The sequence below is a fragment of the Micrasema longulum genome, unplaced genomic scaffold (genome assembly GCF_059751315.1).
Source record: "Micrasema longulum isolate JH-2025_06_02 unplaced genomic scaffold, ASM5975131v1 h1tg002763l, whole genome shotgun sequence".
NCBI lineage: Eukaryota > Metazoa > Arthropoda > Insecta > Trichoptera > Brachycentridae > Micrasema > Micrasema longulum.
In genome coordinates, this window is record NW_028279889.1 from 31,348 (window position 1) to 49,382 (window position 18,035).

Genomic DNA, 18,035 nt, shown 5'->3' on the forward strand with positions numbered 1-18,035 from the left:
CTCAAATGTAAGTTTGCTATCAAGAATAACACCCAGATCGCGTACGGTATCAACTCTCTGAACAGGTTGGTTTTCTAATATATAATGATATGGGATGGGATGTCGACCTCGCGAAAAAGAAATAAGCAAACACTTTGATACATTGACGTTAATACGATTTTTCAAATAGTATTCTGTCACACGGTTTAGATCATCTAATTTAGGTTTGTTCGTTTTATATTTGTTTTGCAAGTTGAAAGATGTCCTGCATTGCAGCTTGCATCGCCCAAAGCTCTCCGAGATCGACAACTGTCCATGCGACGATGTAACTCCTCAAGATATCCCTCACCTGTTGATGCATTGCCCTTTTTTCACTTTTCATAGACAACAGCTGGAGGCGCGATGCACAAGCCTGGGTGAAGATCCATGCGACATTCCATCGGTGATGGTTCCTTAAGAACTTACACGAAAGGTAGTATGGTCAAAATAGAGCAGACAATTGGTAAAATAAACCAAAGTAGGGAACAAAATGCCGAGCACTCTTATAGTGGAACGGAGAACTTGTTGACTACTGCCAATAGGCCGGCTTCGCCTGAAGAGTTTTAAGTGGTTTCCTTTCCACACGAGCAAACGCCAAGAATTTCCTGATTGGTCCACTCTAGAATATCGTTTCAGTTCTCAACATTTTCAGCTAAATTTAAAGTAATATAATTCCGGAAAAATCCATTTGTTAAAATATTTACATTGTTTATCATAAACAAGGTAAAAATTAACGCAACTCCCATTTAAAAAAATAAAAATAAAAAGATTTCCTTTCTTTGAAGTGTGCCAATATTAAAATATTTAATAATTAACGGACGATAAATAAAATGATTTATTATTAATATTTAAGGCATTAACTTTGTGGTCAAACATTTTACTAAATGTTATTAAATATTTGTATATAACAACTTGCCGACTTTTCTATGTCTACCGGTTTCGAGACGTACCCGTCTCTTCGTCAGGACACCAATTAAACCAACATGTAAACCAACCTATTAAGCTTATCCCCTCCCTCCATCCCCTCTACTTTTTTCATTAATTCTCAAACTAGATAATATTTTCATGATTTAATCAGTGCATGTTTGTCCTAATGTGCTTATTAAAATGCATGTCGTGTTGTTTTATATTTTTGTGCAACAACTATGGTGAAGGTGTATAGTGGGTTTTGCATGTTGGTTTGCATGTTGGTTCAATTGGTGTCCTGACGAAGAGACGGGTACTTATCGAAACCGGTAGACATAGAAAAGTCGGTAAGTGGTTATATACAAATATTTAATAATATTTAGTAAAACGATTTAGTACTAATATGCTTGTTGTTATTTGGATCTCCTCTAGGGTTGATTTAATTACGTATTTATAAAAAAAAGTATCTATAAAAATAAATATTAGTACTTCAATAACGGCTTCATGGCTGCTCTCAGGTAAATATCTCCAATATGGAAATCGAGTGGAGATAAGTTCACCACGTTGTATAGTGAGTGCCGCATTTGCCTGCCATTCTTGAGGTTCTGGGTTAGATTTCTGGCAGGAACGTAAAATATTGATTTCAAAGGTTTTTTGAACTGACATATTTCATTATTTCTGAATTGGCTGACAGGCACCAGAAGCGTAAGATTGATTACTCTAATGTCATGTAACAGATGATTTAACTACGTTGCTTTTGGTTTCTAAGATTTTTTATTAATCACCAAAGCATAAGTCAATATTAGTAAAAAATAACCGCAGACGTGAGGTGTGAAATAAATGGAATATTCTAAGAAACACCGTGAGATATGAAAGGAATTATTTTAGAAGTTAAATCTGTGGGCTTTATTGTCCACGATCGATGACACACACGTGCTATTTTTTTTTCTGAAATATATTGTCATGACTCTAAGAAGCAAGTCAGCGTTTTCTATTGAATTTAATTGATTACATTCTGCGAAACACGAGATTAACGTCCTGCAGTACATCAACATCGCCCCTTCCATGGAGATATGAAGAACAAAAGAACGCATGGTATAAAAATACCACTGGGCGCAGTCAACGCTTAGTCCAGACCAGTCCAGTAAAGTCCAGTTCAATCAGTCAGTCAGTTCCAGCATGCAGTTCTAGTGCAGTTACTTAAACTACTCATCGCCATAACACGCACGCGTCACAATAAATTATTTATTCGTACATGGCGACTTTATTAAAAAAAAAAAAGCATTTAGCAGGAACCTCGTGTCTCCCGTCAATCTTAAACTGGGGTAGGAGCTCCACCAACCCTCAACCATCAAATCCTACAAATCAAACATCTTCAACATCTTACTTTAAAAACCACTTTCGTTATAACTGTGTTATACATTTGGTATTCATCGATCTGATGATTCCAGTTTCCACAAAAAAATAATCCAAATCTCTTCTTGTTGTTTCAGGGAGATTTGGTACAAGTTAAAAACCTTCCATCAGTTGGCACGTTCGAACTAAAAGGAAAGGCCATGGACTGTTTGGTCCTAACGCATGGTCTTCGCCACGAAAACTTAAACCCCTTGATAGGTAAGCATTACTGAAACGAAAACCATAGAAATAACACTGTAAATAAATATCATAATGTTATGCATAATATATTTTTTACTGACATGTTTTTTACAGGATGTCTAACTGAGCCGACCAGACCAGCTCTAGTCCACGAACACTGTAGTCGAGGGTCTTTAGAAGACGTTTTGATGATGGATGAGATTAAGTTAGATTGGAGCTTTCGACTGAGTCTGTTGACTGATCTTGTTCGGGTGAGTAAACTGATTATATTTTGGTGTGGGTATTGTGCCTTTCTGTTTCTAACTATAAGGCTCTGTATTTTTTTTTTAATTGACTTAACCTAAACAATCTTAGAATCTATTTAAATGTACAATAGGTATAGTCATTGCATGATCTAGACTTCTAGACGGACATTGCAAGTGCGTCATCTCAAATCAGGAGTGATAACACCGGTTGCTTCTTAAATGCTTGTCTTTGCTGTAGAAACAAATCAACAGTACTATATAGTGAAATTTTGTTGCCTTACTTTACACGATAGTAGGTCGGCTGACAGGAGGCATTCATTGCCAGCGGTGCTATTCTGAACCACTCTCGTGGCCGTAGAAAACACTTTTATCTAATGTATTTACATACGAAATACACGAGATAAAAGTGTGTTCTGCGGCCGCAAGAGCGTTTGGAATATCACCTCAGGTGAACTTGAATTCAGATAAATAAAAAAAATAGATGCACCAGGGTAAAGTTGATGTTAAATGAATTACGAATAATTGCATATTGACAAATACAATATAATTAAATCAGGGAATTTCAGAAAAAAACATATCAAAGTCAAAAAGAACATTATCATGTTCCCAAAGAAAAAGGTTCAAATCAGACACCCTTTGAGAAAATTATTAAGTCACAAAATTATATGTTTTATTCATTTTATTTATTCATAAAAATTCATCCATATTACAAAAAAAAACAATACTATCGTATCTCAAACTCCATGAGGCCAAGGGCCCTGTGTTGAGTTGGGATACAACATAATGGAAAGTGGAAGCACGTACATAATTGAATAATAGCAAAAATAAAAATAAAATATTATGACATAAATATACATATATTTCAAAAAGAATCTGGACAACACGCCTAACAAATAATCTATGCAATACCTCGCAGCAGTCTCAGGTAGACATAGAAAAGTCGGTAAGTGGTTAAATACAAATATTTAATAAAACTTAGTAAACAGTTATCCATCTCTATTTTTTGTTCCAGGGGATGCGATACCTTCACTCGACACCCCTTAAGGTCCATGGTAATCTGACCTCCAGGAACTGCGTCATCGACGCCAGATGGGTGCTGAAGATCACAGATTACGGCCTTCCGTCGTTTTACGAGGCGCAGGGAATCCCCGCCCCGGCCAAGAATGCACGCGGTCGGTAGCACCCCATGAACCCTAAATCGTAAATTCGAAATTTAATCAGCGGCACCTTTAAAAGGAATATTAAATTGGCTCGAGCATAAAATTAGATCGTAAATTGTGAAACACTTGCTCATTGCTCAATGTCTTGAAATTTCCCTTTAAGTTTGGGCCAAGGGTTTCACGATAAATAGTATTAAACTAGAATATAAGTCTATTTTCTGCATATGATATTTAAAAAAACAATTGAAAAAGTTTTTTACTTTTCACGATTTTGTATAAATAATATGTATTTAACTATTTAAGTAATGTTTACTTAACAACGTGTGGCCAAAGGACGGACATTATGTATTATTATTATACATATATGATTATATTTTACAAAGTGGCTACGCTTACGCTTTTAATTTTTTTTGCGTTGTATTTACGTATAATATACAAGAAAACTATAATTGGCCAATCATTTTATTTATTTTTGAGTATATATTTTTTTTGCAAATAATAAATAATACTTAAAAAAAAAACAAAAAGAATGAATAATAAATGATAAATAAAAAATAACAAATAATAAATAATTAATAACGAAAAATAAGTAATCATATGCTCTTCCAAAAAATGTACGCGATTTACATATTTCATTATTATTTTGTCAATTCTCCAATCATCAGACTACATAGGCTCGGAAACGAGTATGTTAAAATTTATATGTTCTGATTTCCATCATCAGTTTTTAGAGTAAAAATTCTCACAACGATAAAATTTAAATTACCTCAATTATTCGAATGCACTAAAAATCACTTCGACTTAATCTATTTCGCTTGCCAACACTCAAATAAAATCTACTGTAAACTAATAATTTTTCAAACATGTTTGCAGAATTTTATCTTTACATATGCTCGCTAAATACGGATTTTCTTATTTTTCTGTACATATCAGCAGTTTAGAAGTTATCTGCTTTCTATTAATTAACTTCTAACTTATATTTATAGCCCGCATTACGTAATGAATTAAACAGTTCGTAAAGTAATGCAGATTCAAATTTAAAATAAATATATATTGTCTTGAAAAAAAAAATGTTGTTTAAGAAACACTAAACTTTCTCATTACATTTATAATAATTAAAATACATTTTGAATAGTTTCATATTTGCTTCATAAAAAAAAATTGTTACTATTTAGATTAACGTAAGCATTCTTTGTAAATACTTCAAGTTTCAGAGATGCAGACTTTCTGCAACCATTTACACGGCCCTTTTTATTTTCTTTAGATCTTCTTTGGACCGCACCAGAGCTGTTACGACACTGTGGTCTTCGGAGACGTGGCACACAACCGGGAGACGTTTATTCCTTCGGTATCATCATGCAAGAAGTAGTGGTACGAGGAGAGCCATTTTGTATGCTGGCCTTATCAGCCGAAGGTAACAATATACAGAATTTACATTGTCATATTTATCAGGTACCTGACATATGCCTCCGAAACCTAAGTTAACTACGGCAACGAATATTGAGGAAACCATTGCAGCTTTCGAAAGAAGAATCTTAAAAGTTGTCCATTGCCCTGTAAGAGGAAACAACCATTGGCGTCGTCAAAAGGATGCTTTATGAAATTTACGGAGCGTCCTATGTAATCATCTCCAGCAAGGTGGGGTGCTTGATGTGGGCTGGCTATATAATTAGAATGGCAACGATAACGCCATAAAACGCCTAACTCTCTCTGTGCCACAAGAACATGGAAAAATGCGACGGATGGACTGAAGTGAGGAACTGGAGAAGAAGGGCAGCAGACCGGCATGAGTGCAGGATACTCCTGGATACAGCTAATTCCTACCCAGGGCTGTTGAGCTTATGATGACGATGATAATAATTTATTAGATGGTTCTGTGTCGAACACTATGCAAAATGAACACTTATTTGCGAAAACCTGAATTAAACTTATTTTTAATATGACGATAAGCGCTCAAGATCATAAACTTAGTACGATTGTTTCATTTCGCACTTTACTTACCGGGGGGCACTAACTTTAGACAGTTCACTTTATGAACAATATTTTGAGTATGTCCATTTTTTTCTAGACCAGACTGGATTTTACTCCGTATGAGTTATTAAGAAGGAACTTGGCTGGTTAAAGTGACCACTTTACACCCTGTTTAACATGTATCATTATGTATATGCTGAAACATCCACATTTTTTCAACTTTTTCATCTGCAAAAATGAAAAGTACTTACGGGCATTGCCTAGTAGGTGAAATAGTTCAGCCAGATGAGTCTTACCTACATCGAATAAGGTCTTTTTCGTTACAAAAGTCAACGGATGGAATAGTTAAGGAAATGGGGATGTTTAAGCATAATCAGAATGGTAAATGTTGCACAGTGTTTAAAGTGGTCATTTGACCAAGCTAATGACAGGTCGTAAGCCCAGTAAATGCTTAGACTACCACATTTGTTTCTCAAAATAATTTCCTTCTCTCAATAATACATCTTCCAACGCTAGCCAGTCAGTTGGAGAAAAACTCTAAAAAATATAGATAGATATATGTAATCACACAAGTGAAACGAAAAAAGGCGTTTTTGAATTTTTAAGATAGTCAAATGAGGTTATGTAAGAAACAAAACTCAGGATGCTTATAAAAGTTTAAAATAAATTTATAACTGGAACGTATTCAGTGGTATGTCATTCTACGAATCAAGGTGATAATTTTTTGTAAGATTTCTTCAAAGATGAGTGTCGAAATACGTTCAATAAAACAGGCAAAAACAAATTGCAAAAAAAAAATAAGTATGGATCATCAAAAAGAAAAATGATATGTCAATATGTGAAGTAAATGAAAGAGAATATCACTTTGTGATGAAAGTAATTGACAGTATCACGCCTACCAAAAAAATAAAATTCTAGAAACCTAACCAACAATAATTAACAACAACCCTTGTGTGAACTTCAGAAACAGAGACAACGAATGGGAAATAAGAAAAAATAAATAAATTAGAAAACATGCGTCTGAATTAAACAACTTGTAATATGGTACTGAAATTAATTTTGTCCATCATAATAATTAGATTATATGGAAAGGCAGATGCTCGGTGTATGCCTAAAAGACAGAGTAAGAAATGAAGAAATAAGGCGCCGAACCGGAGTCATGGATATCATGGATCGTTCAGCGAAATTGAAATGGCAGTTGGCAGGATACTTGGCGAGACAAAATGATGGCAGGTGGACACGCAGAATAATAAAATGGAGACCATGGGCAAACAAAAGAAGTGTTGGAAGGCCACAGAAAAGATGGATCGACGACATTGCCTCTGTTGCCGGTAAAACGTGAATGATGAAAGCGGGTGATGGGCAGGAATGGAGACATTTGGAAGAGGCGTTTAATAAGAATACGAAATAGAAGGCTACAGAAAAGATGGGTCGACGACATTGCCCCTATTGCCGGTAAAACGTGAATGATGAAAGCGGGTGATAGGAAGGAATGGAGACGTTTGGAAAAGGCCTTTATCCAGCGGTAGAGAGAACAAAGCTGAAGAAGAAGAAGAAGAAGATTACAGTGATAACTAGTTTTTTAAGAACTGTGGTGTTCATCGTCCATAATCAATGGCACTAAATAATTTCACCTGAAATATAGTGTGACGACCGGTGAAGCAAGTTATAAATATTGTATACGATACTTACAGTGTTGCACACAACGACGAGATTAACCTAACCTAGTCCTAAAGTACGTTAACATCGTTTCTACTAAAAAAACAATTACCAGTAAGGAACTCGGTCTATAAAAAGACCACAAAAGGTTGTAACGCTCAGTCAGTCAGTCAGCTCAGTTAGCCCGAACAGTCAGCTCAACGCAGTCACTCTGTTCCAGCATGTATTTCAAGTGCAGCCAGTTCAAATCCTCGTCGCCGTAAAACTCGCGTGACATAATTATTTATTATTTATTCGCCATGTTATAAATACGCATTAAACAGCAATATCGTGTCTTCTGTCAATGTCTAACTGGGATAGGACTACTGGAAGATGCTTAAATCCTACATTACTATCTAAATGACATTAATTTATTTGAAAAGGAGTTGTATAAGTTATTAATTTTGTTTGTTCCAGAAATAATCGAGAAAGTGAAAAAGCCGCCGCCCCTGATCCGGCCTTCGGTGTCCAAGGGAGCTGCGCCCCCCGACGCCATCCACATCATGAGGCAGTGCTGGACCGAGCAGCCGGACATGCGGCCTGACTTCACGCAAGTGCATGACCTCTTCAGGAAGCTGAACCACGGGAGGTCAGAGCAAACCGTCTCTTATTTTATTTCACAAAATGCTTAAGCGTATATGCTGTGAAGAGCGATTTGACGAATAGGTGTTTGAATTAAACGTTGTTATGCAAAAAGCAGCCAGCCATAGACAAATGAAACTAAGACTTTATACTTCTTCTTAGAACAGTTGGTTTTATTACAATATGTTGAGTTTTTTCAAATGTTTGTAGACAAAAAACTGGATTTCATCCCCCAGGGAGTCATTAGAATTACAAAATTACGATCGCCCTCTTCAGAGTTAACATAAATAAGTAATTAATTAACCCGGAAGAGGGAAAAGTGTGGTTGCCGAAACAAGTTAGTTGTGTAAAAAAAAGTGGTTCATAAAACAAAGTTATTTTATTTATCTCTCAAAAACATAATTATCCACAGTGAGTGCTTCAAATATCCAAAATATCAATATTTTTATTGTATTTTATTGGAAAGCCAACAAACAATTAAAATTTTCTACTTTTTTATTTTATTCACAATATTTCAATTAAATATATGATATATTCTAAATAAGTTCCATAAAGTTTAATTAGAGGCCTGCTCGCAATTGTCAACATAGATAAAATGTGTAATTTAAAATAAGAAATGGTACACGACTTATTATATCATAAATACAACTCATAATTTATTATAGGGTTAAAGCAACAATGAATGACCGTTTAAGGTTCAGCTTGTAGTGAAATCCACATTAAAGGCATACATTTTATTATTTAAGCGTTCAAAATAAAAGAAAATAATAAAAAACACATTCATTTTTCTAAGTACCATAACCTTTTCATTGAAATACGAGTATTACAATTATAAATAATATTACTCTAAAGAAATAGAAGAATCACCAGTGAATGACCACTACTACCCCAGTAAAAATAATACCCAGATTTAGTTACATCATAACATTATAAAACACTTGCCACACCTTTCCTTATAAAAACACTATCAATCTCAGAACAATAACAGGAAGACGCACTATTACCTTTTGACGACTCAGTTCAAAACTGATAGATTTGTTTCTTACCAAAAGATGTATCCGCATATAGCTTTGGTCATAGTTTCTAGTGTTAAAATTTTTTTGACTGTCACATGTAGCAATTTTATTAAAATATGTTTTATTAACCAATGGTCATTTGACCCTAATAAATATTAAAATAAATTTATCCTTGAATACAGAACTCCAATGTCGGTCGCACAGTTTTACACTATAATATTTATTTATACGAGAATAGCCGATTTCGCACTACAGTAAAATTCCACACGGCACGATATTTATAATACAGACCAGATCTTGTCTTGAGGTAGTAATTATGATTTATTTTAATGTCTTACTTAATTTTTTTATCGATGTATTTGATTTGAATTGTACCTGCATGTATTATAAGGAAACGTGTTATTCATTGTTGAATGGACTAAATAAGTCCGTAAATAAATTTAAAAAAATCAAATTAAAATTAAATATTAAAAGCAAAGAAAGGAAGAAAAAGAAAGTTTTTGCTAAATTGTAGAAAACGTTTCTTTTTTGTTACAGGAAGGTCAATTTTGTAGACACGATGTTCCAGATGTTGGAAAAATACAGCAATAATTTAGAAGAACTCATCAGGGAGAGGACTGAGCAGTTAGACATGGAGAAAAAGAAGACTGAACAGTTGTTGAACAGAATGCTGCCAAGGTAAGAAATTATATTTTTTAGGGTCTTTAAAAACATAAGATTAAATTATTGATGAAATGTGTACATTTAAACAATTGTACACATGCAAGTTTGTCGTTTGGCTAAAGGAAATTAGAATTTTAAGGTCTCGAAATGTTCAATAATATTTGGATGCCCAATTTCGAAAAATGTGTAAGTCCATTTTAATCGCTTTTGAGTTGGCAATACTGCCTTGTAGAGAATTTTGTGAACTATACATTTACCAAATTATGTTTTCAATAAGAATACCCAAATCGAATTTTGTATTTGAAAAATTATTTTTAAAATATCAATTTCGAAAAATCCCTAAGTCCTAAAAATCTCTTATTCCAAGAGTTTTTTCCCTGAAAAAAAAACTCTTAGACCTTTGAATACTTTTGAAAAACCCCTAAGTCCTGACATTAGGCTTAAGTCCATTATTTTACAAGCAATAATTTTGTAACTAAACATCTAACAATTTTATATTTTTTTATCTTTAAATAAAGGAGAAGAAAAACTTTACAATGCGTGTTTTCAATTTTCCGAAATTCTGACATTTAGCATTTCAGAAACAAAATAAACACTTCAACTGAAGTTTTTTTTTTTTTTTTTTACCAATAAGCGCTTTCACCCTCTAAAGGACATCTACACATTTTAAAATTAATAGCTTATATTTAAATTAATAACTTATATGTATTTATAAGTAATTATATCATTACAATGAAATTCCATCAAGAATTGTCAGTAAATAATTTAAATAAAAAAACTTAATACAAAAAGACTTGATTTATTGGGTCCACATGTAGTATTTAGTGAACATGATTAAAATAAAATAGGTATGAATTTATTAGTTACGTAAACCTTGACGAAGAAGCTTGCTTGCTTTGAAACCGGTTGGTGGGAAAAAAAAATAGGTGGTTAAAAACAAAGAAGTTTTATTTATTTTATTAAAAAAACTTAAACTCGATATATCTCAGAACTACAAAAATGGACTTAGGCATGTTTTGAAATTGGGCATCTATTTATTTATGCTTAATTAAGTTAGTTTATTAAGAACTAATATAAACTTTTAGTTTAATTACAATTTTCTGTGTGTGTAAAGGTACATTAGGAAAATAAAAAATCGATCTAAAAACATAAGAACCGTATATAATCCCTTAAAAAAGTTTAACGTTTGAAAGTAATTGTCAATAAAAATATTTGTCAATACAAATATAGTCAATGTTCTTATTTACTTCCTTAAACTTTATTTTGTGTCCGTGTCTGGTTTATTACTGTCCAATGTCTGGCAAGGCATAGTGTCCACAAACCTACACTACGTGTACAATAGAACTAACGTTTAGAATTATTTTGTAATGCCTGAGGACACGCGTCTTAGTACGCGGTCCTTTTCGTCTGCTAAGAACAGCCGGAGGGAAATGTTTGGTTCTATTTTCCTATGTAAATACAAAAAACCTTTCTACTTTCACTAGATCAGCGTTTTCCAACCTTTCAACGAAAGTGCGAAATCTATACGAGTAAAAAAAAAGTCTTGTGACCCCCAGGACCTGAATAAGAAACCCAGGCTGATCTTTCTTCATAAAAAAGTATTCCTATATTTTTCCCTTGATTTTAGCATTAGAGAAGTGTATTTTTTTTACGCTATAGATATTTATTAATGCCAATTTTGTGATGAATTGTTTTTTATGGGAGCTAGGATCACCCAAAAACCCACGAAAGCGCCTAGTTTAATCTGTCGTCTGCTGACGTACAGTACACAAATATGATGAATCTTTGCTTTTAATTTTTGTATAAAATTGTAAGATTCAATATGTCCATGTATTTATAATTTTCTCAAACTGAACGGTTTGGGTAGGTAGGAAGAAATTGCCTTAAGGCAATATGCCCGCCCTTATATGTATATTTATTGTATGTGTATATAAAGTGTCAAATAAAATAAATGAATAATTTTGGAAAACGGAAAATCTAGCGACACAGACAATTTTATTCTGATTCTCTTTTTTAAAAACTAACCAGACAGTTTCAACAATATTTTGAGTTTGTCCAAATATTTGTAGACAAGGGCTGGATTTAATTCCCTGGGGAGCTGTTAACACTAATATATTACAACAGAGATGAAGAACATTTTAAATAAGGAAATATAGAAGTCTAGGCATCTACAGAACTTATGACCTGTCATTGGCTGGTATAAGTGGCCACTTTACACACTGTGTAACATTTACCATTCTGCCCATATTTGACCATATATATTACTTCAATTCTTTCATCTGTTGATGTTTGTGAAGTTAAAGAGCAGAAACCTTTATTTATGCGAATGAGATTCATCTAATTGAATTATTTCAGCTACATACTAGGCAACCCCTTTTTTTTTCAATTTCTATACTTCTTCGTGGACCACGTGGAATTTAAACAATATTTTGAGTTTTTCCTGATCGCTGATTTTGGTTTATTACCTTTATGAGTCCTATTACCATTGTTGCAAAGTCCAAGAACAATGTCGCGTGATAACTACTTTTTACGACAATGTGAATATCTGTTAAGGATATTCCATCTTTCCTGCATTATGTATTAAAGATAACAGCATCGCTGTATTTAATTGTCTTTATGTTCTGACCATATCAATAGAAAAATCTCGCACAAAGTAGGACGGGCGTAACTGGCCATCACCAAAAAGGTCAATAAGTCTTTCAGATTTTGCTGCTCAGGGTGAGCTTAAAATCAAACTCAAATATCATAAAAATTACGTCTTCTGGACGAAGATGCAGTTAGAATTATCCAGAGCTGGTAAGGGGAGCTTTGAAATATGAGGGGTTATTTGCCACATCCTACCTGTGTAAAACGAAGTTCTCTTCAACTGTGAACATAAAATATAAAAAAATAGCATTTAATATAATAATAAATTAATTTTATTTTCAAAATCAAAACGGATATTATGAAAAAATGTTTTCATTTCTAATTTTTAAACATAAAATTGTTAAATAATACGTCTTAACAAAAACGCAACATGTTTGGCCTTAAAAATTGTGAAGTCGAAATTTGAGATGAATTGAATGAATTGACAATGAAAACGAATTAATTTAAACAGACACGTCCTATGTTGCCTTATACGTTATTTTGCTGTTTAAATGTTCTAAAAAAAAATTAAAACACATGCGAACAAAAGCCAATATGTATTTACGAGTTTGGAAACAGGGTGTTCATTTTATTTGAATAATACATTCAGACATTTAGGATATTTCATCCCTTAGAGAAAGTACCCCTGACGTTGTTTGGTTTACAGCGGGGGTCTTCAAGCGACACCCCGCGGCTTAAATTTTACTCACGCTGGACTTAATATTATAATGTAATTACTAAATATTTTAACTGATTGTAAAAAAAATACAACCACAGATTTGCGCGTCATGATTTTGCTCTAGGGACCGGTTGCACGAAAAAAAGTTTAGTTAAAAAAAAGTTAGCAATTAAATAATGTAAATGTCCGTCTCGCGGCCCATTGGTTAGCGCGTTTTTCTATCATGCATGTGGTCTCCGGGCGAACCTGTTGAATCGAAATTCACTACATGGTTGTCACGAAATATTTATTTTTAAAAAAAGGTACCGACTTTAACAATAGAATATTTCATAGTCCATGGACTGACACGAAATGTGGATGTTTTGTGTCAAAGATTCGGTAAGAATTTTACTACTATTTTACGACGCCTTTAAATTATTTTCCAACTTCAGGTAAGCAGCAATAAGTTTCTATGGATTTACTTTAGCAGAGTTTTGTTTTAGAAAATAGAAATTGAAAGAAGGGATATTTTCTTAGCATATCTAGTAGAAATTGATTTGTTCATCTGCTAACTTAACGTTCAAGCATGGGCAGAATGGTGAATGTTACACAGTGTATAAAATGGCCACTAAAACCAGCCAATGACAGGTCGTAAGCCCTGTAAATGCCTAGACTTTCATACCCCTCTTTAAAAAAGTTTACATTTTAATATTGATTGTAACGCTTTCGTCAAAATGAACATATTAAAACAGCATTTGGAAGAAAACGCAACTGGTATTATTTTTTTTTGTTTTGCAACTGACACAACTATTACTATATTTAAATAAACTAAACTCGGTTTTAATTCGTGAACAGTATATTCTTATATTGCTTTTTTTGAATCGACAATAACACTTCATTTTCTTTTTTTTATTTTATTTATTTTTTTGCACCACAACAGGCCAGGAGGCCCAATTACAGTGGTGAATTACATTACAGAACAACCAGGCTTGAGAAAAATAACAATTTTTATTTTTGTGTTCTCACCGGGAATCGAACCCGGAACCTTCCGTGCGTGAGTCAAGCGTCTTGACCACTACACCACGGAGGCCGCCACTTCTCAAGTGACTGATATTTTTAACATAATATATGTATTATCTGTATTTTAATTACTTGTATTTCTAAGATGGTGAAGGGTTACTCACATTTGTTAGCTAATTGTTGTACAATTTTAAATATTTACATTTTTGTTTTGCTTTCTATGTTTACTCTTTTTTTACTTTCTGTGAATACAGTATATTTTTTTTAGTAGTTAATTTTTACCCTTAAAAAACTCTATCCTTTGGTCTATATGTGTCATTTTTTTGTTCAATCTACCCACGTATGCTTGTTTAAAGAGATACTTTCCATTTTTGAAAAAAAATCTAACTAGGTATTTAAAGTGTAAAAATAAAAACTTATAGTAGGGCCAATTTAATAGGTCACATTTGACACTTCATCAAAATTCAACAATATAACCTTGTAAGGGCGGTAATAAAATATTATTTATTTTTTCGACTTTAGAACTGCACAATTTCTTAACTTTTTTCAATTGCGATTACATATTTATTGTAATAACGACAAAAGAAGGTAATTTTACGATTTACTTTCACTAATAAACCATTCTAAACATAATAAACTTTTTCCGTTCTAAACGTCGTTACAATGTTGCATCAGTGAACCCTTTTTCTTTTTAAACACCAGGGATGTTACCCAGAATAAAAAAAAATGTTGATAATTTTGTTAAATTATGTACTTATCTTATTTTGTTCCTTAAATTTACGATCGAAAGTAATAATGGGACAGGGATTTGACTGATGGTTTTAAAAATAAAATTACAGTACCCATAAGTACTTTTTCATAGTAACTGAATTCAATTCACATATATTATGTTTGAAGTCCGAATCGATTCAATAACTTTAATCGATGTTTTTAAGCAGGTCACCTCACTATAAAGCTAAAACCGACAAATGTCAAATGTGACCTTTTAAATTGGCCCTACTATAAGGTATTATTATTTACTCGAATATTTAAATTTTTAGACCATTTTCTAGAAGTCGAAAATAACTTGTGCTGGAAAAATAAAAGTCGACAACTGAACTTTGGTCCCCGAGTCCACAATACTACCATGGGACCACAACCCGGGTTCAAATATTGATATTGATATGTATTTTTGTATAATAGGGTGCCTGAAAGAATGACTAGACAGGTGCCACCGTTTTGTAGCAACAATTCACGGACAGCGTATACTTATAATGCCGTATTAAACAGACTTCATGAACTCGGCAATAGTTATTCTCACGTATCTGATATTTTTAGTCTAGGGTATTGTTCCTATAGAACAAACCTTTTGAACTTTTTTGAAGATGGTGAATGGTAATTATATTTATTTATTCATGCATTTCATAATATATATACAGTATTTTGTTCACTTACCCAGCTGTATGAAACAGTACGTATAATTTTCTTGTTGTATTACTGTAGAATATTTTATTATTTAATTTTGTTTTTTACATTTATCCCTGAATTGTTTAAACTTTCTACTAAATATTCTGTTTAATTTTTAGATAATTTTTTAAATATAAATCTTGTATAATTTTTGGGTTTAATTTTTTTAATAAATCTTGGGTATAAGGAAATTCATGTTTTTTTTTTTATTAATATTACGCCAAATATGTTAGTATTATAAATTTTTGTAAAAGGTAGATTTGCCGTTTATGTTGATAAAATAAAATAAATAATATGTAAGCGTTTTCATTGCAAAAAATTGTTGTATTATAAAAAAGATTTGATAAACACATAAAAAAATTGTTCTTACGACTTATGTGACGAGTAATATGTGATGTTATTTTATCGACTTTACATAATATATTTTCCCCCCATACCAGCACATTTGCTGATAGGGAATATTTTGTACGAATAAAATATGTAATGTAATGTAAATTTAAACGATGTATTTTATCATTTTAGTTATAATATAATAGATACTTAATACTATTTATGAAGGTATTAGAAGCAAACTTTGAAATCTCCATTAAAGGAGTTACTGAGATATACGCGATAAATTTGGTAAAAGAATTGTGAGATTTCTAATTATGCTTTACTAACTCAATGAAGAATGCCAAGTTTGCGGTGTCAAGTAGAGTAATTGAAATCTGTTTTTGCAAGATTAAGAGACGGTTTTGAATTACGCTATTATTTAGGTAGGTAGGTTTTTATGTATAGTTTATTTTGGCATCAATAACAAATTATCCGTTTTTAGTGGAGATTTCCAAGATTGCTTCTAATACCCTGATACATAAATACATATTTATAAACAGGGTGTTCTTTAAACCCTGTCACATCGGAAACCACAATAATCAGTATGGGTAAAAAGACATATTAGCGTGTTAAAAAAAATGTTTAGAACACAGAAAATTTAAAAAAATAAAATATTTAAAAAAACAAATGGTTGCTTACTTCTGCAGGGGAGAAGTGAGGGGAGCGCGGCGTATTATCAGACTCCCCCCTACCTCCCTCGTTTCTCCTCTGCAGAAGTAACCAACTATTTGTTTTTTGTATTTTCTTTTTAAAATTTTTATTTGTTCTAAAAAAATATTTAATGTGCCAATGTGTCTTCTTGCTCATACTGATCATCATGGCTTCGGATGTGACAGGGTTTAATGAACACCCTGTATATATATATATATATAAATGTTTGAATTTTTTAATATGTTCTACGCATACTTTATATTTGAAGTGTTTATTTCAACTCGCTATGTATTTTTTAAAATTATTTTTTTTCTTTTTTATTTTTGCACTACAACAGGTCAGGAGGCCCAATTACAGTGGTGAATTACATCACAAAACACCCAGGCTTGAGAAAAATCTCATTTAATTTTTGTGTTCTCACCGGGAATCGAACCTGGAACCTTCCGTGAGTGAGTCAAGCGTCTTGACCACTACACCACGGAGGCCACCTAATATGGAAAATAAAAATATCGTTAATAAATAAAGCAAAAGTTTGGAAACCCCTGGTACAGTACAGTGTACATAGTAGGTATTGAACATCACTCGGAAATTTCAAAACACTTTGGGTTTTACTATTATTTGGTACGTACCGTGTTTTATGTATCACCGTTCACCGTGTTCAAAGCGCTTAGAAAGGAATCCCAATTGATATGTTTCGGGATTTATGTACAATGTTCGTACTTTAAGGTAAATTACTAATTATATGTACAATAATGCTTTGAATAGGTATGTCTAAAGCATTGAACAAGGGCTGGGTTTTAAGAGGATGCGCAGTTTGACCTTTCTTCATACAAACGTATTTCCATATTTTCTTCTTGGGTTATGGCACTAGAGCGATAATTTTTTTACACGCCTTTAATTATTAGCGTATCTCTATCATGATTTTAATATTTTTATAAATTATCTTTTATATTTTATTTTTATTTATTTTATTTATTTATTCATATTTTTTGCTTACAAACTACAATTAATTATAAAAATAATGTGACCTCACTGGGGTTTCCCGTGCCAAGGACACTTAACAATAAACACATTTTAATAACATTTGAGAATACACAAAGAAGACTAACTTAAAAAAACAAAGATAATTAACAAATATTCATACAGTTTTAAAAACAAGGTATTTATGTACATCTATATTATTTATATTACAAAACACACAATGAAGGTATTTATGTACATCTATATTATTTATATTACAAAACACACAATGAAAATAATGAAAACCTAACACAAGCTTTTCACTTGTGGAGCAGTTGATTCAATATTGGTATGGGCGAGTGAGACAATCTATTTTACGTCTACCTAGCTCCACTATCCATTTTTTATAACCTTTTTAAACGTTTTCTCTTTAATAATTGTTTAAATA

General features: G+C 32.5%; 1 protein-coding gene across 1 annotated transcript in view; it reads left to right on the forward strand.

The window, feature by feature from the left end:
- The window catches only part of LOC148271625 (retinal guanylyl cyclase 2), a gene marked incomplete at its 3' end in the record, with an annotated part of 56,275 nt that overhangs the window by 25,373 nt on the left and 12,867 nt on the right, over window positions 1–18,035 (forward strand). Inside the window, exons 3-8 of the mRNA XM_088241140.1 lie at window positions 2,418–2,538; window positions 2,635–2,771; window positions 3,778–3,937; window positions 5,190–5,339; window positions 8,012–8,183; window positions 9,730–9,870. Of these exons, the coding sequence (XP_088097266.1) occupies window positions 2,418–2,538; window positions 2,635–2,771; window positions 3,778–3,937; window positions 5,190–5,339; window positions 8,012–8,183; window positions 9,730–9,870 (881 nt within the window). The remainder of the gene's footprint in view (window positions 1–2,417; window positions 2,539–2,634; window positions 2,772–3,777; window positions 3,938–5,189; window positions 5,340–8,011; window positions 8,184–9,729; window positions 9,871–18,035) is intronic.